Raw genomic sequence first — 27,758 nt, forward strand, 5'->3', positions numbered from 1 at the left:
ATTCCTGAGTTCCTTCCAAATACCATCCTGTAATATTTGCTAGCTTTTCCTATGTTACTCTTACAGCTGGGCAAAGCCAATATGAGCTGTGGCTAGTTTGGTGCACTGACCATATAGATTGATAATAACACTTGCAACTAGCTATATGGCTGTTGCCAAACAATTTCTTCACTTTTAATAAAAGCTGATAAGACTATTAGACTAAAAGTGTATAACTTGAATTCCCAGCTGTGGCTTCATTAAAACAAACAAACAAACAACAAAAAAGAACTCTCTAGAAGAATAGTGTATAATTGAGATAATTTTCCCTTTTTTAAATGCATTTGAAAATGGTCAATGAATTCAAGGTTCTCAGCTGAGGTTGGAGATTGGAAGTTTCTCTGAAGATTACCTAGTCCAACCTCCTGCTTGCTCACAGCCATGCCTGGTTAGGTTTTGAGTATCTCTGAGGATGGTGTCTCCACAACCTCTCTGGGCACCTGTTCAGTCTCACCATTACAGAATACTGTTATGTGAAACAGGAGTTCCTGTATTTCAGTTTTTCCCCCTTGCCTCTTCTCCTGTCAGCTGGGCACCACTGAAAAAAGGCAACCTTCTGTGCCATGAGGTATTTATACATATTGTAAGATACTCCAAAGTCTGCTTTGCACAAGTCTGAGCAGTGCCAGCTCTCTCAGTCTCTCAGACTCTTCAGGTATATACATGAGGAGATCCAGTCCTTTAATAACCTTCCGTGCTCTTTGTTGTGCTCACTACAGTTTCTCTTCCATACTCTTCAGGTACAAGACTGCACATGTTTTCTGTAACTGTCCTAACAGTTCACTACAGTTGAATGTATGTAAGCTTTACTTAGTAAGCAGTAGAAGTAATTATTGTTTTTGTACATCAACACAAAAATTATTAGGCAGTGTGAGTTAAAATTACATTTGATTTTATTTTTACCTGTTAAGAAAATGTTAAGAAGTGCAGAAGCTAAGGAAGGAATGCTAGTTGACACTGTAAGCGGAATACTTGACTGGTTATGTAAAAAACCCAGCATCTTTTCTGTCACTAATAGCACTATTTATTCTTCTAGATATGTGAATTTGGATGAAGGAATACCCTCTGTTGAAGAAGAGTAATGTTGGTGTCCAATCTTCTGATTATACCTGAAGTTTTAATGAGGTTTACTCAGGCTACTGACTTCCTTTTCACACAGGAATGCCACGACTATGTGACATTTCCAACTTTCAGAATGCATAACTTCATTGTGAGTGCAAAAATAGAACAATATAAGTGATACATTTGACTATTAAAAATATACTTACAACTTTGACTACTTATTATGTATCTATGAAACTATAGAACTGGTTTGTAAAAATGTTAAAATCCTCCCCTTTTTATTCCGCTGGGCTCTCAAACAGAAATGGTTTTCAAAGATGCCCCTCTATTCCTTAGCTGTGCACTGCGCCATTCTAGGAAATGTTCTGTAGCATGGGTGTAACATTCTTTTTACCTGTCTGAATAGTTTAGATTGGAAGGACAAATGTAATGAGTATGAATTGTTCCCATTTTTAGATTTTTATGTTGCATACATTTCAGTAAGAGTTGCACGCACTTACACATTATCAAATTTGATTTTTTTGCATCAGTATTTTTATTTCTCTTTTGGTTACCTGTTTCTGTGTTAAAGAAACAAGGTGCATTCAAATACAAAAGTGACAAGTAGGAGAAAAGTGTAGAGAACAGGCTTAGCAAAGTCAGGCAGACATGAGGGAAAGAAAACAATTTTGACCTTCCAAGAAAATTATCTCGGAGGATTTCTACAGTTGTGGAGATTTTTAATTTTGAAATTTTACAGGGTTCACCAGCCAGTGTTACAACACAGCCTCTGAATCTACAACTGCTGTCTGGCTGACATTTATTTCAATAAGTGGTGCAATTTGTTTGTGGAATAGCATTTCTGCCAACTACAGTAATCATAATAAAATATGCCCTAAATTGCATTTTATTATAAATTCCTCTCTGAAACAGACATTATATAAATAAAAGTTATGTTCTGTAAGATAACTTGTGTGTCAGGATTCTTGCTGATCATAATATGCTTTGATATGTAAATAATGATAGAAGAATTCTTTTGAATGAGAAATACTTTTGGGGATCCTGCAGTTACTGACCTAAATCAAAAAGTGTAATTCTGAGCTGTAATTAATGTTTAGCTAATTTCATTGAAGAATAGACAAATACTAATTATTTATTCAATTACGTATTCTCTATTTAAAAGTGAAAATAGGAATGGAGTTAGTCTTAACCAATCTACATATACGTGTATGTACCTATTCATTATTCTTACAGTGTATCAAATTACTTCCTCACATAGCAAGATCACAGCCTTTTCCTGAAACTTTTTATTCATTTGTTTTCTGAATATGCACATAAACTTAAAAGTCTAAGTATTTAGGAAAACTGACACTGTGGAGTTTGGTCAGATTTTCAGATCGGTTCCTGTGAATATGCACAAATGATGGTTGCTTTCTTCTAATCTCCTTTTTTCTTAGTTTCTCAAGTAATGTAAGCAATTATCACGCAGGAAATGGATTTACAAACTGTATTTGAAGGATAATACCAAGTACCACTAACAGTTTAAAGAGAGTACCTGCCATTAAATGACTCAGAAACAGTAAGAAATGAAACATCAGAGCAAGACAAAATTAGGGGAGTAGACAGTGGAGAACTGATAGAAATATTTTCAGTAGAAAAGCATTTTACACCATTTACTTACTTGACAAATCTCAGTGAGATTATTATTCATTAAATCAAAGCTTCAGGTTCCCTCCCTCCCTTCATGAGTGGTAAAAAAAAAGTTATTTGATGAAGGACCATGGGAGATGAAGATGCCTGGAGTTCAGTTTGGTAAAGTAGAAGTAGATTAACTTGTGGCCTTTAGGATCTGCTAGTTTTGATTCCCATTGACTTGGCTGATTTTTTATTCATGAATCATGGTTTATGCATTGAGAAGATGCAGAACACTACCTGATACTGCTGAAGCTCATGCTGATAAAGACTCAGTAGCAAAAAGCTTTGGGCATTTTTCTCAAACTAAAACTACAGGTAATTCCTTAACTGAATAAAAGTTGTCACATAGTAATGCTGAACTGCTTTAGCTAATGGTTTGCATCAAATCGCATACACTAAAAATTTATTCAGGCAATATATGTTGAAATAAATAGGTTTCACAAAAATGTGTGCAAACTAAGTAACATTGTATATTTTGCTAGTTTTACAGATATATGATACTGTTCCCTCTTCAATATTTTCCCAGATTGCATCTAAGTCAATGATAATGCATTCATATGTTGGAGGACACCATTGTGGTTCTGTCTACACTATGGACCTCTCTTACTGCATTACTTCCCAGCGTTTGTCAGAGCTATGATTTTTGTTCAGGGTTTGATTCTTCGTGCATTTATTTTTTACATTTCTAGATTAGTTTAATAGATTTGTTCCATTAAAAATATGGCTACAGAACATCTACATGTTAGGGATTTCTTATGGCTCTTGTTGCACCTGAAAAAATAGTTTCAGTTTCAACACTAAATAGAAAGAGAATGGCATCAATGTTCATGGTTTTGCAGTTTAACTTACCAGTGGAGAGCTACTCTTCAGAATGGTTGTCATGCTAGTTTCAAAAACTGCAAAAACATGAGGGCTTTCTAGAGTTGAACAGTCAGTGCTGGCTGAGTGCCAATGTAAGTAAGATGTGTAGAAATGTAATGGCCCAGAGCAAGCTAATGAATGACAGTGTAAGATCTTGAGGGAACAGCAAGAATATGCAGGTCTTAAATACTTATTTGTGCTTTTGGTGAACATGCAATATATTTTCTAATGTGTTTGAGAAAAAAAGAAAATGGCTTCAACTGGAAACAAATATGATTTAAGTGAAAAGAACGCAGTAAGGCATAACTGTAAAATTGGAAAATACTGTTTATTCAGAAGTAACAGCATCAGTAAATCAAGGCTTCTGTGAGTTATGGTTTCTTTTGCTAAGCTGTACATCTGTAGTCTGATTCATTGTTCACCAAAAGATGGCAGGGATGAATTTAAATGGAGAGAAAGGATAAAAAATAGGATTTTCATGTTTTGTAACTTGATGTTTCTCTTTATCTGGATCTGTCATGGCACAGAAACAAAAGTGAAGGCTGAAAAATTCTGGATATATATTGCATACAATGAAAAGAGGGGTTTGGGATCTAAACCCGAACAGGACTCATAGCTTTAATTTATGTGTTTAATTAAAATGTAAGATTTTCTCTGTTATAGTGAGGTTGTTAAAAACATTTTTCTATGATTTATGAAATTAAGGGAGATAAAAATCAAAGGGCCTATGTATTCCACAATTACATTAATTACATATCACTAAATGACTCTTAGTTTATTTTAATGAGTGCTTTAAGTAACATCTAAGAGTCAATATCACAAACAAAATAATAGTAGCAAATGTATTAAAAGCATTATAGTTTTTTAAGCCACTGGAAGGCTATTCCCCCTAGTAATAGGATTGTGTCTGTTCTCAAAGAAATTCACATAACACTTGTTTAAGTCTTTGGTCTCAAAATTTTTACTTTAATTATTCATACATTAATGAGATGCCTTGCTCAGTATAAAAAGGGAGGACAGTGGACGTTGTATGCCTTGACTTTAGTAAGATGTTTAACAAACTCTCATGTACACTAGTTGTCACAATGTTGGTGAGTTATGAGCTGGATCGGTGGTCATTAAGGTAGGTGGAAAATCGACTGGACCACCGGGCTTTAGGAGGTGTAATCAGTGGTGCAAAGTCCAGTTGGAAGTCAGCAACCAGCAATGTTGCTCGAGGATCAATACTGGGACCAGCGGTGTGCAAACTGGATGGTGGGATGGCGGCCATTAGGATTGCCATGATGGGCTGGCAAGTTTGTGGATAGTACCAAACTGAGTGGAGCAGACCAGGACTTTCTAAGGTCAGAGGAAATGACCTCTGGAGATCCCTCCCACACTAAATATGATTTCATGCAAAACAAAAATAACTGGTGCAGTGGTGCAAAAAGCACATGTTTAAGAAAAGAGCATAAGACCTTAAAATTTATATCACTAATACTTGTCATCATTAGCTGCAGTAAGAATCCTCTGTGTTACAGACTTAATGTTCACTGTCGCAGTTTCACACCTGTGCTGAAGGATAGTCAATGAATACATGTCTGTTTAAAGTGGTTTCTGAGGTGATGCCCTGGTACTGTCTTCATCACTGGAAAGCTTCCAGTTTCCACATAGCTGAATGTGCACACTTGAAGTTTCTTTTCAACTGGGAGTCTCTCTTCATCCTAAGAGTTGGTGTTTGCCCCAGTTCACTACATTCAGTTCTACATGCGGCTTTTGACCAAATCTGCACTGTTGCTTTCTGTGTAAGACTGTCTGTGGATTTCATATACAAACACTACTTCACATTAGAGTTCCATTTTCTTTCTTCAAGTCCCAGGGTTTTCCCATGCCTTCCTCCTATTACTGTAATAAATGAACTTTTCCTTCCCCCATTCCATGTAAAGTGTGGCCAGTCTTGGGACTTCTAAATCTAAATGCTGCCAACACCTTATGTGGTTGAGTGCCAGAAGGTGCAGAGAACTGTGAAAACATGGAATTCTGAGACATATTTCAGAAACAGATGATAACAGTGGCTTCCTGACACTGCTGGAAACATTATGGAAATATGCTCTAATCAGACATTAGTCTCACACAAAAGCTCATGCTGAATCCATGGTGCTGTCCTGCTGCCAGCGGTGTGATGCAGCAGTAGATGAGCTGCACAGTACCTCAAAATCTGTATTTTGTCATCTTTGATATGACATCAAAACTGACCATAGAATTAGCTCTACAGCAGAGTAGTCCATGTTGTCTGGAAGTAAGGGAAAAGGGAAAATGAATGAAAAACCTTATTTTTCTTTGTTTCACGAAACCCCCTTTTCCCTACCTTTTCAGTGAACCAAAGCTGTCTGTTCCACTGTCAGTTCACCAAGCATTCTCCAAACCCTAAGAAGAAAAAAGGAGCCCAAAGCATATAAGACAAAATCTGGTTTTAAGTGAGTGCATGTATTGTAGGTGTTTGGGGGCCTTAGCACTAATTCCTTAATCTTGTCACTCTTTTCTGTTGAGTTAAATTAATTCCAAATATAGACATAAGGTAGCAACAAGGAATTAAATTGATTAGTTGGGTATTTCAGTGACAGTCCTCCAATAATAATGTAAAATACAAAGGTTTTGTTGTCTGCAGGAACTTTGCAGGAAATTTTGACTTCTTTGATGTCATAGTGTTAAAGAAGAATATGCCAACATTTACCTATTTACCTTTTGCAAACACTGAAGCTGGTTCTGATTCTCACAGGGTGGATTTTGCAAATCTACTTGTTCTTAAAAGTTTGTGAAGAGTACAATACTTGACTTGCCAGCATATAGAAACTAATTTTCCTGTAGGTTCATTTTCCCAGCTATTGCGAGAGGAGTATTAATAGTACTGTTTAGCTCAAGATGATGTAAAGAGGAGAGATTTGGACAAAGAAGGATTGACTTTTCATTGCACATTTTAAGATATCCACTGTTTAGATGCCAGAAACTTAGATCTGTAGAATACTTTTCAGATGCTGATTACATTACACTACTTTGCTCTCCTACATATATTTTTACAGGGGAAGTATGGACATAGTTAAGGGCTATAGAGCCCCTCTATTAGCATCGCCAATGGTGTGGCCCAGTGCACCATGGCAGAGGCATTCTTTACAGGTGACTAACACCCTCTAAGAGTACTGTAGCTACATTTGAGACTTACAGTTATCCTTTTTTACTTGACATCTAACTGACCACCTGTCAGTGATTCGACCTTGTATTAAAGAAATAAACAAGGGGATTATAGAATCCTCACTTGTTTTGTGGGTTCATTTTGTTTGGAAAGAAAAATCTCATTTTAAAATACTTAATAGAGAAAGTGTGTCTTCTGTGAGAAAGGATCTTTAAGAATTCAGTGAACATACGTATCTAATTACCAATAAAAGTCAGATATTTTCCCAGAGAAAGAAGTTGAAAATTTCTGTCATTACAGTTGTTGGCAGTAATTCCTCATACTTCTGATGGAAAATGATTCCTTCTTCACAGGTGGTATTTATATTTTTAAGACATTTGTCTCTTGGCAAGTTTAGTGTTACCAACCTTCATGCCTCTGGTGGAGGATTATTGCTCTACCTTTGTGTTAAATACAGCTACACCTTTTCCCCTTCTTCTTTGCTGTTTAGGGGCGGTTTTTGTTTGTTTTTCTTTGTTTTTTTTAGTTCTGGCAAGCTGCTAATGTAATTAAGTTTTGGAAAGAAGAAAGGGTGTGGGTGCCTGAAAATGTTAAAGACAGGTTAATTCTAGGCATGGCTTTGCATGTTGACATTTCCCAGTTAACAAACAGCTTCATAGTGGATTTCTCTTGAATCTTTGCCATGATATACTGCCAGCAAATGGGAGTGGTGAAAATTACTGGGAAGACCAGTGACTGCTAAAACAACACAAAATAGTGGTGCTGTCATCACCTGTTGCCGCAACATAGAATTCAACAAAAAATGTATGCAGTATAGGATCTTAGAATATTTGACAGCATTTGTGTATACAGGTCACATTCAAGAAAATATTTCACATTTTTTTATTCTATCCACAGATACTTGATAATCGGTTGTTTTGTTTTAGTCGACTTGGTGCCAAGAATCTAGTTCCTTCTACTATATAAAACAGACTTCTCTGAAATGTTAGGAAACTGCTTCCATTTTAATAAGCAGGGTATTTAGTCCTGAATATGTTTTTACACAAAGCAGTTGTTTTAAGCCTCAGTTTATAATTGGGATGAATTTTAGTATTGTAACCCTACAATAAGGGTTGTTAATATCGGTTGGACATTGGAGAAGAAAAAGAATGATGCATATAGTTTTTAATCTCTTTGCAGAACTATGCCTACTGCAGCACTACTTTGCTTTGATACAAGAAAGCTGAATATATTCTTCTTGAGATTTCTTTTGGAATTTGATCCTGTCTCCATTGTAGAAAAAAAGGATTACAACTTCAGTGGAAATTTTGGACAGCAACAAATCAGAGATAAGAGTTGGGTTTTTTTCTGTACTGCAAAAATATTCAATTTCCAGTTATCTGTGTAAAGTACAATGCATTTGCTGTGCACTGCCTGCAAATAAGTAGAAAGTTTGTATTGAAAACACAAATCTTAAAATGGCACTAGATCAACCTAATTTTAACAGTAATGTGTTCTTTTCTCAATGTGTAATGTTATAACTACTAAAACAGGCAAAAAACCCAAGAAAAATATATTTGAAAATCTCCAGAATATTCAAACACCGGATGAAAATCTAAACTTCTGTACTCTTAATGTTTGCTTTTTTTTAAAAAAAAAAAAGCCACATATTTACTATGAGGAGGCTTATTTGTAAAATAGCTGATTTCAGGTCTGTAAAAGATTAATTATTTCTGTTGTGAAAATGGTTTGGGTATAGTTATACTTTTGTCACTTTTCCCAGTAAAGTGGAAAAATTGATTGCACTTAATCCTTAATATTAAATATTAAGAGGAACGAAGAAAACATATTTTGAGATATTTAGAGATTTTTACCCAGAAGAATTATTTATGTTTGTTGATTCAGAATTAAAATAAGGTTTTATACTACATTATGTAAGTGCTTTGTAATGGTAATATTTTAGGAACATTCCCATTTCTGCAGTTAGGTTTGTCTTTGGGCAAGCTTTTTGTTTTTGACAGTTTTTGGACCACTGGAGTGTCACAGTCAAATATGATGTGTTTTCAGTGTAATGTGGTGTAATTCATAGAAAACTACCATTATCCATGTTACTATTACACATTCAGCATTACTGTGCATATTTCTATTTCTTCACATGAGCTGAAAGTATTGCTGTCATTTCATTCTTCATACATCTAGATACTTCAATCCATGTTTATATTGATGGTACAAAATATGGAAAAAATCTACATCTCCTTAAAACCCATTCGGCTATTATTAATTTTAGGAATTGTGTGACAGAAGTAAGCATGTTTAATTGGTCTTTAAGTCCCCTTAATTTTATTTTATTTATGCATGTTTCTTTTTTAGTATATATGGAAGTATATTTGACTCCTGCTTTAAATCAAATCTCTTAAATGAAACACAAAAGATGCATTCCTTTTTAATAAATGATGAATAAGTCTAGCTGCCAGCTATATGGTAGGTCAAGCACTCTGTGCAATACTAGAAGAAAACTCTGTGAGAGTTGAGGTGTAACAGTAATCTCTCAAGGTTCATAGTCTGGAAGAAAGTTACTTCTGCATGCTGCTCTTATTGGAGACTTCTCATGAAGAATAAGGTTTGGCTTCTAGCTACACCTGCTTGCTAGCTACTGTACATTTATTAAGGCAGGCTATTTGGTTTTTGATGTACCTCACCACAACTGCCTTTGAAGACATGCTAGCTTATTTGGAGATGTGATTAATTAGAACAAATTAAGGAAGACTAAAAAGTTGTAATATGAGGTTATAAATTTCCGTGCAGAGAAAAATATGACTTAGACTACAGAATCAGCTTTTGAAACGTCTTTACTTGGTATATATCTTTTATATTTTTTTCAGTTGTTAGATAATGTGAAAGGATCTAAGCCAAAATCCAGGTAATTTGAAGAGATGCTCTCTGTCTTATCTCAGTGGGTTAATATATTGCTCTGTGTGATCAAGTACCAATAACTTGAGTCATTTAGCACACACTCTAGCTGCTGTGTCAAACAGGCTTTTTATTCCATAGGAAGCTTAATTTGATGATACAAGTATTTAGTGCACCCTGACTACAGGGGTGTAATGTACAAGAACTGCTTATTGATGGTGGAGCAATTACAAAACTTTCTCCTTAGTCAAAATCCCATTGGATATTGGTGTGCATTCTGTGCTAAGTAGACAGGTCTCTTAACTAATGGGATCTCTACATGAAAAAGGGTAGGGGAAGGGCAGGTATGTGACTTTCTTTCCAATAAGTGCCACAGCTCCTGGAAGAATGGCATACTGTCCTAGCCAAAGACGTACTTGTTACCTTTCAGATTTCTTTAGAATTCCTTTTTGTGTGATATTTACTCATTTCAATGTTGAGTAGTACACAGAGAACCTTAAATAACTAAATCTAAGTTCAGGAACCATTCCATTTTGACACTCCAAATACCAAGCACTTTATAGCTTTTGCAGGTAAATCCAAAATACTAATGCCTCAGATAATATTTCCATACTGAGACCAAATATTTTTTCAAAGTTCTGTATCTTATAATTTTAATTTGGATTGTGTTAAAACTCTTGTAAGAGTACAGTCCTTAAGGACAGGTCAAAAGGCTTACAGACTGTGTGACAAAGAGGCTATAAAGAATCTGGTCAGATGTAGCTAATTAAAGGTAAATGAAGGACAGCTGCTTTTTATGTTGCCAGCACATCTTTGATCTGCTCTATCCCTCAGACCTCTGTGGACAAGGTAGTTAAATACAAACTAGGAGGCCTATTTTAAAGACATTAAAGCCCTTCAGGGCAGTCGAGTGACAGTCCAAGCAGCCATAAGCTATTTGCTTTATTCATTAGAGAACTTTAAATGTGTCAAGATACAGACTAAGGTCCCTGCTCTTAGATCAGCATTAGCAATGAAGATTACAGCAGCTCTGGGACATATGAATAGACAAACTTCTTATCAAAACAGGTTTATTGAGAAGCATTTTACTATAACAGCAAAGAAAATATCAGTTTCACATTTTTGTTGCAGGAATATTGATTCAATGTGCATTGAACTATCTGAAACTGTAGTGACACAAACATCATGTGACCCAGTGCTGACCTCAGTGGTCCCTTCAATCATGGTTTAAAAAACTTCCATTTCAGACACACATGAAGGAAAGAATATGTCATATGTGAGTGACATAATAGCCTGTAACACTTGCTGAAAAATTTATGGAAAGTTTTCACAAAATATAGCTTTTCACCTATGACTAGAGACTCAGATACTGAAGTTTGTAAATTGCAGGTGTTTATTTTATAACTCAAAGTTTTAATGCCATCATCAGAAAGACTAACTAAAGAAAAAAATCTTTTAGCTGTATAAACAACTCTTTATTGCTAGTGAAATTGGAAAAAGTGACTTTGTCCAGAAGTATTGTGAGTCCAACTCAGTGTATTTTTGGGGAATTGTTTGATATCTCAATTTTTTTATTGCTATTTTCCTAAATAGGAATTGAAGTGGAAATTAAAGTGAAGCGAGTTCATGTAACATTCTAAGTGGTAAATTCTGGATGTGCATGACATATTGCCTCAATAATATTTAAGAACTTGGAGAAAATATTTGTGCTTTTTGAATGTTGTGTGCTGTGTTTTGGTCCATTATCTTTTGTGTCAATACCTAAATATTACATTGTTTGACTGCATAATCAAACTTTTCCATGGTATTCAACCTTACTGGAACAGCTTTGGTATTTTAAGATCAGGTAAATGTGTGAAAAGTCTGGAATTTTAAAACTATCATTTTTACTATGACATAAAGGAAAATTTCATAGGTCTTGCCATACAAAGAACATTTCTACATAGCATTTTACCTCAAAAAGGCTTTATGTGAGTAGTGCAGTTTGGAATTGCATGCCTATGAAAGCTGTGTATGCTACTGGAGTCTGGAAGAACCTTTATTCCAAAAAGATGTATCTCTAGAAGATCTTTTGTGACTAGGCACTGATTTTTCCTGGGGGATTTGACATTTCCTTTTAGTCTTAGTATAGATGTATTTATCTAAACATCATTTAAAACTAACTTGATCCTCCAAACTGTCATAGATTGTCTAATGGCATGCATTTAAGTATTTCTGCAGTCAAACCATAGAAATGAGGTTAATCAAGTTGGTAGGTCTGTGAAACAAGGACCTAATATTTTCATTTTAAAGTAAGCAGCAAATAAAAAATCAAATTAAACTGGAAGGTGGCCTTTGTTTTTCCCAGTATACAGTATTGGGAGAACATAAATGGGCACTGAGCAGTGTGAGCAAAGCATGTTAAAAGATTTGTAGACCTACAGTCTAGGCAACAGTAATTATAAAGATGTGGTTATTGCTGGTAGCATAGGCACAATGTCCTGATTTGAATGATTGTGCCTTAAACATGGTGGGAAACAAACAATGAATAAATTTGTGCTAAATTTAGAGTAGTTTGCAACAAACTTTAATCATGAAAGCTAGATGGCTTTTACCCAGAGGCAAGAAATACATCGCTAAATTATTAGAGAATTTTGCTAAATGTAAGTTAGGTACACATTGTGGATCGAGGACCCATGGTTTTGATGAGCACTTGTTCCACTCACATTGAGTCAAATGTATCACTTGGCTCTGTGCTATACTGAATTGCTTTTGTGGAGAAAGCTCCAAGAACACTAACCACTTTCAGCACAAGTGCTGTAGACCAAATGTCAGAAATTTCCTTCTGTCGCTGAAGTCCTGGGTGGGATTTTTTTGTAAGCCAGGTAATCACTGTTCCCAACACTGCTTTTCCTCCATTTCCAGATAGCAGTGCAATGTTACACTGACAAGTTGCATTTGTTAGGGAACACTGTTACCTAGCAAGATGTTGAGCACAACAGTTTCTCCTGTAGACATGGCAAAAGACTTCTAAAATTCTACAGTAAACCAATAGCTCCTCCTGGGATCCTTCTGTGATCAGCTAACACATTTTTAAACACAGACATCCTTGTCCACACCAAGGGAAAAGTCATACTCAACAACTTGTTTAATTAACATGTTTTCTAGTATATTTTCTCCGTGTAGACAAGGTCTCTAAGGAAGAATGACTCATGAATGCAGCATTTCTATTATGGAGTATTTCTTGTAGTAACTTTCCATTTCTCCACATTTTCTAAGGAAAGCATTGATTTGGCTCATTACCTAAAATGTTAATTAACATTTGTGAGGAGCTCCAGGGTACCATTAGTTAATCCCACACCACATCACTAGGTAGAATCCTGGGCAAGAGTTAAAGTGTCACTTCCTTAAGTAAAGGCTAATGGGTAGATCTTTTCCAGCACAGTCTATACGTACTGCTGAATAGTTTTCCTTGAAGCCCAGTTGACATGTACTACAATTGAGAAGGGCACAATCATGACTGCCTCCCTAGGAAAGGAGTGGACCTTGGCTGCCACACATATAACAGTGAACCTGATATTTTGTGGACTTTTCTGACGGAGGCGTCCCCTTAGAGAACAGGTAAAAGCTGTGTGTCTCTGTGAAGATGGAGTTACAGCTGGCTAATAGAAATTAGCCTCTGTAGAATTGACTGCAGGGATGCTTTTTTTCCAGGCATGTTATTTTCCAGGCATTGATTGTTTTTCAAATAGTGCTGTTACAATCAGGAAGAGATTCCATGCTTCATTTTGTCAAATGGAGTGTTTTAGCCAACAGAAAAGCATATTTAAGAGGAATTTGTCATTGTTTTTATTAGGATACAAAGATCAACACAAGATTGTTTTGGTCAGACATATATTCTCAGAAGGAAATGCATAGGACACGTAAAATATTTATGATCATTTCTTACATTGTAACTATATCTATGTAAAAGCCAAAATAAATATAAACTGTTCCAGCTATACAATATACAGTGCCTGATGTGTTTATTGCCACATTTTCTATGACCAGTCTCCTGTCTGTTGTGTTTCTCCAGTGACTGTGTTATTCCAGGGAAATGAGTAACACAAGGGGAGGAGGGTGCATAATGGCTTCTGCGCTGTAGGGGGTTGTCTGAACTAACACATGGATCACGCTCTACATCTCTTGAATCTGTGTTGAATCTGTGTTTGTGGTGTATTATGCAGAAAACATGTAGAGGGTGAGCTACTCAGGTTTCTTTGAAAGACAAATCAGTGTGTATCACAGGCACTTCACACTTTTCAGTTCATAGCTTTGGGGATCAATGAAATGCTGAAGACAAGAATTTGTCTCCTAAGGAGGACCAAAGTCATTATGGTTCTATTTACATCTCTGCTATTTTGCTAGAACTGTTTTCATTTTTTTTCTCCCTATTCAGTGAATAGATGAAGTATGGAAACACTTGTGGAAATGAGGAAAGCTCTGATCCTGTGCTGCTGAAATCTCAAACTTTCACGTTTTGCCAGGTGGATAATTACAGCACATTCTAAACAGACTCATAGTATTCTCAAGTCATATATGATTATTGATACAGGATTTGTGTGTGATGGAATAGAGTAACAAAGAACAAAGGAACTCAAAATACCCACGAGTCACAAAAATGTTTGTGTTGAAGAGATGTGTGTGAAGATTGCCAGTTTGAAATTTTAACTGTGAATCTTGTAGTGGAAATGTAATGGAACCCATAATGGGTGACAATTTAAATTAAAATATATTATTTGGGAAAGGGAAAATGCATTACTGAGGAGGGTCAGTTTGGGGGTCAGTATTTTTTGTCATTTTATTCCCTCCATGGACTCAGTTACTGAGCAGAATGTTTTACAGAATAGAATTCTGGATGCCCCTCTTGGTTGTTGGTATTCCACTTGTGTATGCTCAGAGTATGTCAATGATGACAGCTGGTTATTTCTTCAACACACAGTTTTTGATTATGTCTTGTTTTATGGTTAGTATCCAGTTTTCATATGGATTGTTTTCCCACCCAGAAGACAACAAATGTTGGACTGACCCAGTAATTGTTCTTTCCTGTATTTCCTTTGGGCTCTTGTTCAGCTAGTTGGATCTGAGTTGTTTTAAACATAATTAGGCCATCATAAATCACTCTGGGCTAGTTCGCATGTGACATCACCAGGGACACCCAATGGGATGATTAGAGTATTTTTGGACAATGTGTCTGTAGCTATGTTAACTGCTTTGTCAGGAAAATGAAGTTCGTAAACAGTAGTCTTTGCAGAGTAACAAGTTAAAATATATTGTGCCCTAATAGAGCTGTTTGGTAAATTAGATTTTCATAGTGCTAATTTGATTTGTCACAAAGCTGATGAACATTAGCTAAAAAAAGAGCAATATATTTTATTTTATTGAGCACATCTCAGAGTGCTTGTAATTTAGTAGGGCCACCACACTTTCTGGGCAGGCTATCAAATAGGATGTTGTAATGATTTGCCTGACTACTATATTAGATGGAAAAATGTAGCTTGTGTTTGTAGCTGTTCCATCAGTGTCTTGCACAGTGTGGCCTCCATTGGTCTCTTTAGAGAACTGTGTTATAATCCCAGCATCTTTTGAAGAATTCTGTCTGGTGAAACCAAGTAACTATCCATCGTTGAAAACCTAGTGCGTAATTGTATTATTAGACAAAGGAAAGACTGAGAAAGCCAGATAACCAATAGAATCTTGAAGTTATCAAAACAGAGTTCTTGCCAAGGACCTTGGAATTCATCTGATTCAGTTGCTGGAAAAATGCCTAAATTAAAAATTATCCTATGAGGACCAAGAAAATGGAGCCAAATTCTGGGACTGTACAGTTTTCTCCCAAAATGGTCATTAATGCTGCAAAAACAGAATAGGGTGAACAACCCTTGGCCCTATGGTTGGCCCCCTACTGTAGGCTCTGTCTGCCAAAATAAGATAGAATAGAAGATCAAAAATGGGGAGGGCACGGGGAGGGGGGCTAAGGTTGGAAAAGGAGAGTTTGGAAAAGTAGGGTGTTGAAAAGGGAAAAACTCGTAGGCTTTGCCCCCTGCCAGCACTGAAACATTCACTTCGACTCCACTCACCAAGCACCTGTTGGCAGCTGTTAGAGTAGTTTATAGGTTTTGGGACAGAATCAGAACAGGAATCTTACAGTCTGTGTTCCCTTATGTGACATGTGATATGGCTTTATTTTAGTAAAATAAAATTTATTTTTGGACAAAAAGTACAGCAATAAATATACCTGGACAGAAACTGCTTCTAAAAATTCACATTCTTTTTAGTGGATCTCATTACTACTAATATTAATATCCTTTGGTGGATATCACTGATATTGTCTTTCTTTTATCCAGAATTGAAAAACAAAACCATGGTGCACAGAGTGAAAAGGAAATACAGTAAAACAATGATCATAAATATTAATCTGATACTGTCCTTCAAAATCAGTGGCAGAAAACTAGGGATCAGGGGCTCTGAGGCCAATTTTGTTTTGCAATCTTTATACATTGGAGCAGAATGATAGGAAAGGTCAAAAATTGTTTATGTTAAATTTGAGCTCTCAGCAAGAATGTCAGAAACTCAGTTAAATCATTTTAACATCTTTACAAACTTCAATGCAAATTCCTGTTGATACATTTAATTGAGACGTTTACCATTTCAGTTTATGCTTTTTCTCTAACTCCAAAAGGTATTCATATTCATGTACAAAAACTTTTGTGGTTCTTTACTTTTATTATAAATAACTTATTATAAATAACTCATTATTCCTTAGGATAAATATATAACAATTATCAATAATATGTGCATTTGCTATGTAAAGTATATCAAGCAGAAAATAAATGGTTATTTTTAAATATAGGTATTTATTAAAGTCTAAACTAAAAACTCTGTTGCATGTATTGGCTAACTCTCCTTTGGCTATGAGAATCCTCCCTCTGCTAATGCTTTGGTTCAGTGTAAAAGGCTTATTTAGTAAGTGTTACTCAGGAGTTTTGGATAAAATTGAAATAAAAGGTAGATAATGTTTTGAAATTTAATTCTCTTTGATACAAACTTTAAAAAAACTCCACAGTTTTCCTCTCCTATCTGAAACACTAAACTTAGTGATTCTAAAATAATTGAAAGTTGAAACTTCAAGCCTCCCTGAGATTTATATTCAATAATGAAAAGAACTCAAGTTTCTCATGCTGCAGTGTACACTACTTGGGCAGAGCCTGGTTTCTGCTTAACACCCACCAAGAGCTTTTCTCCATCAAGTCTGCCAAAGAATAGGGCCAAAACAAATTCCATCAGTTCAATAGTTTGTGTGCAGAACATTTCAAAATGAGATTTTTTACTTGGTGTTAGAGTAATTTCTTTGCCTTCCTTAAAAAGAAAATGTAGTTGAGTAGCCTAGCATGCAAAAAATTTTCTTAGGTGTTAGAGACTGATAGCTTTAGGAACACCTGAGATCGGACGTGTTCTGTGCCATTAAAATAAGAGGGCAGGATCTGGAACTTAAGACAGTGACATCTGAAATAGGAAAGCATCTAGTGGAACAGAAGCATGTGCTTAATTTCAGTAGGACTGTATGGTGTACATAAAGATACGAATTTGCAGATATTTTAACTTGAGTAAAAATGCTTTCCTGAATCAAGATTTTTAGAAACTTAGCATGCAGTCCCTCTGAGTGTAAAGTCAAAGGAAAACCTGTTGGTGAGGATGATGGTTGCAGTCTTGTTGAGAGTGGCAGTTGCAGTCCTGTTGAGGTTCTGGTTCTCCTCTGGATCCAACAAGTGGTACTAAAAGTCCCAAAACCTGAAGATTATATATGCTCAGGTTCAGCTGCGAATGCCCAGTACTTCCCCCAGGGCAAGGAGTTCTGCAATGGGTGACTTAACTCTGTGAGTCATGGGATGTTTTTGGAATCCTTGATGGTCTAGGTTGTTGCAACTGCCTATTGTGCCAGTCCACTGTGGCCCATTAGCGGACATGACCCTCGGGCTGGGTATGAAGGTGCAAATGCCTCCTTGGAGGTGAGTTATCATGGCTGAGTCCCTGGTGTGAAGACAGAAACATTCTTGCAGGGTTCTTTAACACCCAGCTTGTAGCCTGAGGTGTCAGATGTGCCCTGGGCAGCTGCTGCAAACGATCCATTATTAACAGTTCATCAGAAATTACATAGAGGGTGTAGAATACACAGTTTTGATTATATTCACATAGTGATAGACTGGTCTGTGCTGCTGTAACTAGGACAGTAAATTAAATAAATGTACTCAAACATTGTAATAAGGGTACTCTTCACAAAGTGTTCTGTGTACTAGCCTTAAATTTATTACACTGGTTTAAAAAGATGGATGGTGGATGATTAAGGCTCAATAAGCCAGAGGAACAGAAATTTCAAAAACGTTGCAACTATTATCTAGGAAAATTCACACCCTCTACTCAGGCACGTGGAAATTTCCCAGCATGTGTATGTAAGTGCTTATGATGAGCAGCAGAGCAGGAAGAGGAAAAGCCAGGACTACACATCAGCATCAGCACAAAGCAGGATAGGAACATGTGAGCCTGCAGCTCACATACCCAATTCAGGAGTCAGCTGTCATCAACATCAAGTTCATCTGAGCCCACAGTGTTGTCCTGTGGTGTCCTTAGGAATTAGTCTCATATGACAAAGAAGCCACTGCCAACCTGAAGTCCTTTCCTTTGCTTCTCTCACCAAGACTTAAGGTATTTATGGTACCAGTCAAATGTTCCCACTGTTCTTGAATCAGAAGAACTGAGCAAAAACTATGATTAAATTGATCACATAGCTTAAGTCCTTACTTTGCCCACAGTAATGAACAACTAGCACGGCTTACTGTCAAAAATCCTAATGGTTCATGTACACTACAGAAGAGTATATTTTATATACAAGGTTTTTAGTACTGTATCATCAGTGATATGCTTTGGTTTTTACATTATTTTTCAAATTTCAGAAACTTTTGAAGTCAAAGAAAATTAAACTACCAACTATCTATAAATGTTTATTAGGCCTTTTTTTATTATTCTTTTATAGGTCTTGTAGAAATTTGCCTGATGCATCCGCTTGATGTAGTGAAAACAAGGTAAGATTGTGCTTGAACAGGTTTTATTGACATTCGAAGATACTTAAATCATGAGCTACCAAAAAATAAAACCCTAGGACTTCTCTAAATGAGATAATTTGTGTCTTTAATGACATTTATATTTACTTACCTGTATCTGCAGTATTCAGCAGATGAAATTTGAGCAGCATGACACATTTCTGATTAGAGGTCCTCTAAAGGTGTTAAATCTGTTTAGGACATGTATTTTTACTGTTGTAACAACATCCTATAACATGAAGAGTGCTATAGTTAAATTTGCCTTCTATGTGTATCATATGCTGTTATGCTTATATATGTAATTCAGAAATACTATATTTCCTCCAAAATAATTTTCACAGATGTTTTATAAAAATAATAGAAGTGTTCTGTATTCTCTCTTTAAGCTAAATAAATTCATGATTTTATCTTTTTTAAAAATCTTTTTATCGCCTTTATTTTCTGAATATTTGTTTTTACATGAGTATAAATGATGAAATTACCTAGAAATTTTGGTCAAATTACATTTTTTTGACGTTGAATTACTGAGATGGAAGAAGAATAGTTGTGTTTCTAGTTCCTGGAATATCCTTTTTGTTTTCTGTGCTTTTTAGTCTTTTTTATGAATTCATAAGTGAATGTAACTGTATGTGTAAAGTAAATCACCATGGAGAAACATAAAATAAGAAGGAGAAAACTATTCATGCTATATGTGTTATGCAGGGCCAACAATTCCCATTTACTGCTCCTGGAGCTTTGTCTAGGTCCCAGTCATGTAGGTAGAAAAGCTTCACTAGGCGATAAATCAGCCTCAAAGAAATGATGAAGACACGTGTGGTCTCTGAAATAAGCTTGAAGTTGTCAATTATCACTTGATATTCTAGTTCCAGTTAGCCACTGTGTGAGTTTTTCATTGATGTATTTTTGGCTTCTGTTTAAATCACATTCTGTGGTTTGCCTAAGACCTTGAGATGCTTTTTACTGCAGGTTGCATTTTTCAGAAAGAAGACATCTGTCTGTGGTCACTGCCCCACACCACAAGATCATCATTAAGGCTCTGTCTGTGTTATCTGCTGCTGAGGTGCTGTAGGTTCTCCTCGGGGCCTGGAGTTTGCTCAGGCAATTTTTCTGTATGCTTTCATAATACAAAATGCGTTACAGAATCACAGAATGTGCTGAGTTGGAAGTGATCCTTGTGTAGGGTACAAGCAAGACAAATACAAGACTAAATTTAAAAGAAAAAAGTTGTCTTGCTCTGCTGTCATATGGTTCTCCAAGGGTATACTTTTGTGAGTTCATTTTGGCAAGTTTTGCTGTAACTCACCTATAGCTCTCAAGCTTTTACTTCTTGCCATTCTCCTGTTTGTACTGAACTAGGAATCATGTTCTTTCGTAGCATCAATGTAGCTTTTGTAGTGTAAATCACACAGGAGCAGTGATTTACTTCTCATGCCTTTGGTGCCTTTGACACATCCTACACATCCTCATGTTTCCAGTCTTGCTTAAAAAAACTTAATGTGCACCCTTAGAATCATTCATATTTTAGTATATGCCTCATACCATATGTCAGAAAAAGCATTAATTGAACAACTGTACTGATTTACTGGCAATCAACAAATGCACTTACAGCTTTCTGATAGAAACCATGCAGTAGACTCTCAGAACACAAGGACCAAGGACAGATTTCCCCATTTCTGTTACAGATTTTACTGAGTTTGTCACACTTTTAGTAGTAAAAAGGCTTATCAGATCTGAGATCCATAAATGGAAAGCATTAAAGAGCATATGGGGATGTTTGTCAAGCTGTATTAATACTAAAAATACAATAAAAAAATCATAAAAATTAGGAAACCTTTTAGTGTGAAATCTGAGTTCATAATGGAGTTTTTAGAAGAAGAAAGAGAAGAAAGAAAAAGAAAGAAAGAAAGAAAGAAAGAAAGAAAGAAAGAAAGAAAGAAAGAAAGAAAGAAAGAAAGAAAGAAAGAAAGAAAGAAAGAAAGAAAGAAAGAAAGAAAGAAAGAAAGAAAGAAAGAAAGAAAGAAAGAAAGAAAGAAAGAAAGAAAGAAAGAAAGAAAGAAAGAAAGAAAGAAAGAAAGAAAAAGAAAGGGAAAAAAAAAGAAAGAAACAAGAGTAGGTGTGCAGAAGAAATCTGATTATGGATCAAGGTAAAACAGAGAGAGCTTGAATCAAACAAAATATCCATTAAGCTAATTTCTTCATTTGGAGAAATTTCAATTGCATTAACTCTTCCACTGAGTTAGCTGCAACTCTGCAGACATGGGCAGCACCCAAGTTAGTTTTTCTGATTTGATGATGCAGATGTATTCAGAGGTATCACACAGATTTTGCAGAACTCTTCTGCTGATCTGAGTGGATGTTAGCAGTTGAAAATACTTATGTTTTGAAGGCCAATGACAAAACCAAAAATCCTTTGATCTCATCCATCATTTCATTCTCTGTTCCTAACATTGTGCCGCTTCCTTTCATTTTGCAATGGTTTAGATTTATTTCAGCAGATCAATTCTTTGGCCTTGAAGAAGTTCAAATGAAGCATTAGTTTTAATTCTGAACTTTGGACATAAAATATTTTCTAATACACTTTCTTTCTGCAGTGTACTTTTTTTCCAATACTGTATTGATAATCTGTAATTGCCTAGTCACTTCCAACTAATAAAGTTGTGATGATTGGTTTAGGGTTTTCTTTCTTTTGGTAAAGTGACAGCATATATAACAGCACAATTTGTTGTTTAATTTTTATGATGTTTTGAGTTTCCTGCCTTTTTGCTATAAAGTGTTTGTTTGGTGAAAAGAGTCTCATGGCCTTTTCAAGTTAGTGGAATCTCATTGATCTAAGTTTCTGTTCTGAAGGAATTTAGAGAATATGTCAGAGGGTCACATCTAGTGGACTAGTGGTTTAGCATTTTTGCTTCGTTGATATTTTGTATATGTGTATGTTTTTAATAAAAAATTGGAGAAAACAAATTTCCTGTCAAAAAATGTTTTGAAACTCTGGAAAATGGTTTGGCTCTTTTTTCCCATTTTGCAATATATTTTCTGTGTTTAGCAATTTTCTATTATTCTACAGTAACAATGCTGGACTTGTTTATCTGCTCACATCAAGCAAGAAATAATATTTAAGTACATGCTTATAAACTGTGGATGACCCAAATGCTTAATGCAGTGGTTTTTCCTAAGTATACATTTGAAAATAATTTTTTTGTCTGTTAGTACACTGAAGATCACTACTTAAAAAAATTCATGTGAGCTAGGTTTGTGATGATAACTATGATCCATTGTTTTAGCTCTATAAATCCCATTTAGTCTTTGAAATAAAGCTCTTTTTTCCATTGGTATAGTTTCTGATTTGACTCTATTAAAAAAAGAACTGCTACATTTTTTATGTTTTCATAGAACAGTCTCTGATAGCTGTTCTATTTATCATTTACCCTTGATATTTTAGCCAGCTGTAGAGGAAACAAAGTACTGAATCTCTTCTCCTAAATAGAGAGTCTGTTAATTTTTTGTCTGTATACCCATGTATTAGAAGTGACAGCATTAGCAAGAGGTTTTCAGTACAAATAGAATCAAGACATAAAAAGTCTACTTTTAAATTAAGAAACCTAGATGATCTTTCTTTGCTAGAAAGGGAGGGAGGAGAAAAATATCTTAGTCTGGATAAAGAATTGGTTTTGCTTACTTTGGACCCTTTTTGGGCCTTAAGTGTAATGCATACTGTAATGCAATTTTCATCCATTGGACTTTGAAAGGATGACAAAATGACATGCCAGATCATGGTACATAGAACAAGCCATTGCCATATGTTACTTTACAACTAAAAATAGTGAAGTGCTTTTCCAACTAGGGTTTGTCCTTTGTATTCTAGTGGCATATGTCTTGGCTTAAACAAATGCACAAAATTCAGAGCTTAATAACATTTTATTGTTAGAAAATGAATATTTATGCCACAACTCACAGGTGTAGTTGGTGAGGGAAAGGGGGAGAAGTATAGGGAGTTGTCTGAAGTCAAGGCAAAGCTGATAGTATTTGAGGATTCAGTTGAGCAAGCCTGACTGATAATTGGAGGATGTTACTGTGGTCTGTCTGACAGTTCCAGATTATTTTCTGATGAAGCCCTATAGCCTTGAACAGCTTGAATTTTCAGGAAAAAAAACCCCAAACCTGTTTATTTTTTTCACTTCCCTACTACTGAGTTGCTGGCATAAAAATGACATTTTTAGGAGTTTGATAACTTGGAACTACATGACCTAACATAAAACTTTCCTTGCTGTTACATTTTAACTCCTCGAAAAATACATGCAGCCAAGGTTGATATGGGAAAGTTAGAACTATGACTAGAAATAAAAATTTGACTAATTTTTCCTCAGGTTTATAAGTTGATTACCTTTACATGCGCTTTCTCTTTTTCATTGGTTTTCACCAGTATTTATACAGCTGAGTTTTAGTGATTTCACTGTTCTTGAAAACAAATTTCAGAGTTGCAAGTGCAAGTATTCATACAGAATGTGAAACATTTATTGAAGTAGAAATAGTCATTCTGGATTATGTAGTTAGAAAATAGAAACCATACTTTGTAAATTTTTTTAACAATTGTATACATGACAGAATTTAATAGAAAACACAAATGAAGAGGTATATGATTAACTGCTTTCAAATAATAGAGATAAAAATAACAACACATCACCAAAAACTTTCAAATGCGTAACACATCTGAAAAAAATTGTGTCTGAAATTCCTGTCAATAGGAAAAATATTATGTGGATTAGATGAATCATTTACTTCTCTCTTTTTGAGACAAATATTTGAAAGATGATTTCTCTCATATCACACTAATACCAAATTGTGCTCCAGATCTCTGTTGACTTCAGTGGAGATAGATTAGCTTATACAACTTGAGTATTTAGGGTTTTTTACTTCTAGACACTGTATTTAAAGAGTGATAAATGTTATCATATGCCAAATACCATCTAAAGGACTTGGAGAAGTCTAGTTTATTATTGGGGGAATCAGTAGGGTAATTTTTGTTCTAACAATTTAAACATATATTCAACAAGCAATGTTTTAATACTTCTCTGGTTAACTCAAATAACAACAGTTCCATATGATTTTTTTTCTCTTTAATTTAACATCCTTTCCTATTTTCTGATAGAGTTGTGTCTTCATATCACAGTCTCATGTTGGGATACATGTGCAATTTAAAATCAACACATAAAAGAGACTCAGGAGGCATTGTTTCAAAAGAATTTGCTTCAATTTACTAGAATAATAGGTTAAAATGTATATCTTGTTTTCATGATCAATCTGTCAGTGTTCCTGTTTTCTTCCTTAATGCTGTTTCTCACCTTTGGCAGAATCTGGGGAAGCTGCAGTCCATGTTGCTCTGTTTTAACACCTCTTTACGTAGCTCAATGTTCGATTAGAATCTTCATATGAATTGACTTTATGTCTCAGGTGTGATCTAGAATATATCAGCATTTAAAGTATGAGGTGAATAATTCACCTTAGAAACTGTGGAGAAAGTTTTCATGTAGTCATGATAGAGATTTTATAATTTGCTACTCTTTCTGCAGAATTCTAAATCAATATTATTAATCTAAAGCCTCAAATTTAGAAAATAATCTGGGATCCAAGTTGAGGTTTGGACTCTGCATTACAGACCCATTTCTAGTTAGCAACAGTTCTGCTGATTTGTGTGCATGTTTATCCATTCTGTTCCTTTGTTCCAGTTCTGTCATTTTGGTCTTATTAAATAAGTTCAGCTTACTACATGTGTTTCCGATCTCACTCCATCTGTTGTTTTGCAAGAGCTACTTCCTTTATATCATTAATTCCTCTTTGAATTTTGGTCTTTTTTGTTTGAATGAGCAGTAGTGGAGCCTGTGTCTGAAAAACATTGGTTTAAGGAAGAGTTCATTGTCCTTATACAATGTTACCATTTCCAAATGACCACAGCTCACTTGGTTTGCATCAGGCCATGTTAAGTTCATATTACTTGATTCAAACTACTCTAGTTAGATTCGTGACAGTTTTAAGCAGAAAATAGTCTTCCTGTCCTGGGAAAATTATCAGGATACCAAAATATTCTGTATTGGAATGAACAGTTGAACTCTCAGAAGACTGTTAGAAAAACAATGAGTTTTGGCCAATGAAACTTCATGTAATTAATTTTGGATTTTGTAAGTTTTCACTTCCTTTTTTCTTTTTTTCTTTTTCTTTTCAGTGAGTTGTAAGCAATTTCGAACTAGAAAAACAGAAGTTTTTGTTTGAAAATATAGACAACAACATCCATTGTCATTTAAAAGAAGTGTATAAAAATATGTTGAAACTGATAGATTTTTTGAATTTTTTTTTTCATTTTAGGGGAAAAAAAAACAAGTAAAAATAATTCCTGACCAACTCAGTTTAATGTCCTTATTTCAACCAAATATCAAGGCTTTTCTCTGGAATTAGTTTTACTTGATTTATTGGTGGCCTTTGGCACAATTGTTCACAGGGCTTGTGTGCATATTGCATATGCATAATTTTTGAAATTTTTGTTTTGGTGCATCTTTCCATACATCTTTTTATAGTCCTCAAGCACAGCTCTGACTGGTAGAACCCTTACAGATGATTCCTTGAGCAGTTAATTTGAGGATTAAATGGTAGTCATGCTAAAAGACATATTGGATATTATCTATCCTGCTACTGACAATACTTTTGACTATGGACATTTGCAAGATTTATTCGTTCATTTCCTGCTTGTTATTTTGCTTTTCCTCCAGTTTGGACAATGAGCTAAAATAGTTCATTTTAGGTCCCTTTACTGTACCTTTTGTTTTCATTTAATGACATAGCACAATATTCTATGTTTGGATTTCCCATTCTTAGAGAGTTGATATAAACATTACTGGTAACAGCATGGGCAGAGCTTGTAATGCGACAAGAGTCTGAGTGTTTCTCTTTGGTAATCTGTATGTGTATATTTATATGTTTTTAAAAAATAAATATATACAGACATATTTTACTGGTACAGCATCTTCCTGGTAGAGGAAGTGAAATTTCTTCATGTTTAAGTTCTCTAATGCTGGAAAAACCTGCAGTTGATTACTTGTGTCCATGTGATGCAGTTGCAAGAGAGTGGTGTGGACTGTATTTCGTGATTTTGTGGGCTGCACATTGTGCACTTGCAGTTTAAATCCAAGAAACCTCTGAATTTTTTTTCTTTCTTTTTTTTTTTTGGTCTCGAATTTATGGAAAATATTTCCTTTTACTATAATGAGGACACAAATAACTCTCTTCTAGATAGAACAGTAAAAACCGTAATTAGGGTGAAGAATTGTACCCTGGGTTACAGATGTAACAGAATAATTCTTTCTTCATAACACTGTCTGTGGGAGAAAGGAAGAAAAGAGAGAAAACCTAGGACTAAATACTCACCAAAATATACTCATTGTACTGTTTGTTTCTCTAGTTAGAAATTACCAAAGAAATTAGACACTTGGATTCCCTTTGCAGTATCTTAAGATATTTACAGAGAATCAGGATGTTTACATGAATCAGAAGCCATGACAAAATTTTCATTATAAAAATGAAATTCAGTTTGAAACACTTTGGATATGTGAGTCAGCAAACATATCTGGAAAGATACAGCTATATTTGTACAGAAAATACCCTGTAGTATTGTATTGTGTTATGGTTTATATTAAATACAATAGGTGTGTTTAATTATTTCATTTGTTTAGATTCCCACAGCCTCAGGATAAACCATTGTATTGCTGTCAAAAACCAACAAAAAACCAGAATTTCTATAGCTTATGGTAATGTACCTTTTTAGAGTTATGTAAATTGCCTCAGTGTCCCTTATACTCTTAACAGTGAGAAAGAAATAACATTAGGTATCCTGTACCTCATTTATGAGTGTAATTTATTTATTTTGACATGCGGCATCTATTCACCTATTCATCTGCTATTTCATGGCAATGAGGAACAGTACCAGGACTGCTAGCATTTTATCCAGGGCTGTACTGGAGGCAGTTGAGACCGCTTCAGTAGAACCAGCACTTAAAATCACAGCCAGTTCCCAAATGAGGTGTTACAGCCGGCATCCATCAAGTTCTGCCCATGCTGCACTAGCACTCCAAAATCCCCATCCCACTGCTGAGTTCAGCTGCTTTTACCTCTCCCTGATCCTCTTCTCCCTCTTCCTCTCCTCTGCCAGCTGGTTGGTCCCAAACCACAGCTTTTGAAAAGCCTGTTTTAAAATGTGCCAGGTGACAAGCCCCCTCTAATTCCCTTAGAAGGCTCCTGCATAACATACTGCTTCACACAGCCAGAAGGTATTTTCTAATGTTTCAGAATTTCCATTATGTAGTTTTATCCCTCACCACTATCTACACACCCTTGACTGTATATTATTCCCCTTTTATTCCCTTTAGACATAGTAGGTTCATGGCATGCCCTGATTTTCTTTTTTCGCAGGCCTAAATTAGTGTGAGATAATCAAAGAATCTCTTTAAATAATCTTTTTCTTTGTATTATTGCTGTATTAAAAATATAATGAGTCAAAAGAAACCATGAGGGATAGAGTGGAATGAGAGCAAAAGCGGAAAGGAGAAAGTGAAGGACTAGGAGGTGAGAAAATACATGGGATTCTATTTACAAGAAAAATACATGCTGAAAATAAGTATTTAAGATGGGAATTGAGGAATGGGAATGAACAGATGTTAGCACAGTTACTTTGTCTAGAGACAAAGAAATGAGATAGTTTAGTATGCATTTTAAAGTTATATTTTAAATAAGTATTAAGCAGCTGGGAAAGGTTACTTAGGCTATGAGTTGGAGACATCTATAGTGTACATAAGATTTTTTTTTAAACAATCTAACAAAGCAGCTGGGTGAGATATTAACAGATGTTAATGATTTGTGAGTGGTATAAAACATTAAGATCACATTCAGGGGTAGACCGTGGTCAT

At 35.3% G+C, this 27,758-nt stretch overlaps 1 protein-coding gene across 2 annotated transcripts in view; it reads left to right on the forward strand.

The window, feature by feature from the left end:
• Nucleotides 1–27,758, forward strand: part of SLC25A21 (solute carrier family 25 member 21) — a 242,723-nt gene that overhangs the window by 118,791 nt on the left and 96,174 nt on the right. The window contains exons 2-3 of one of the 2 annotated variants that reach the window (XM_071557905.1): nucleotides 1,076–1,249; nucleotides 18,744–18,792. In XM_071557905.1, the coding sequence (XP_071414006.1) occupies nucleotides 18,764–18,792 (29 nt within the window). In that variant the 5' untranslated portion in view covers nucleotides 1,076–1,249; nucleotides 18,744–18,763. The remainder of the gene's footprint in view (nucleotides 1–1,075; nucleotides 1,250–18,743; nucleotides 18,793–27,758) is intronic. The other variant, XM_071557904.1, reaches the window with a different exon arrangement.

The sequence above is a fragment of the Pithys albifrons genome, chromosome 6 (genome assembly GCF_047495875.1).
Source record: "Pithys albifrons albifrons isolate INPA30051 chromosome 6, PitAlb_v1, whole genome shotgun sequence".
In the NCBI taxonomy this organism is placed as follows: domain Eukaryota; kingdom Metazoa; phylum Chordata; class Aves; order Passeriformes; family Thamnophilidae; genus Pithys; species Pithys albifrons.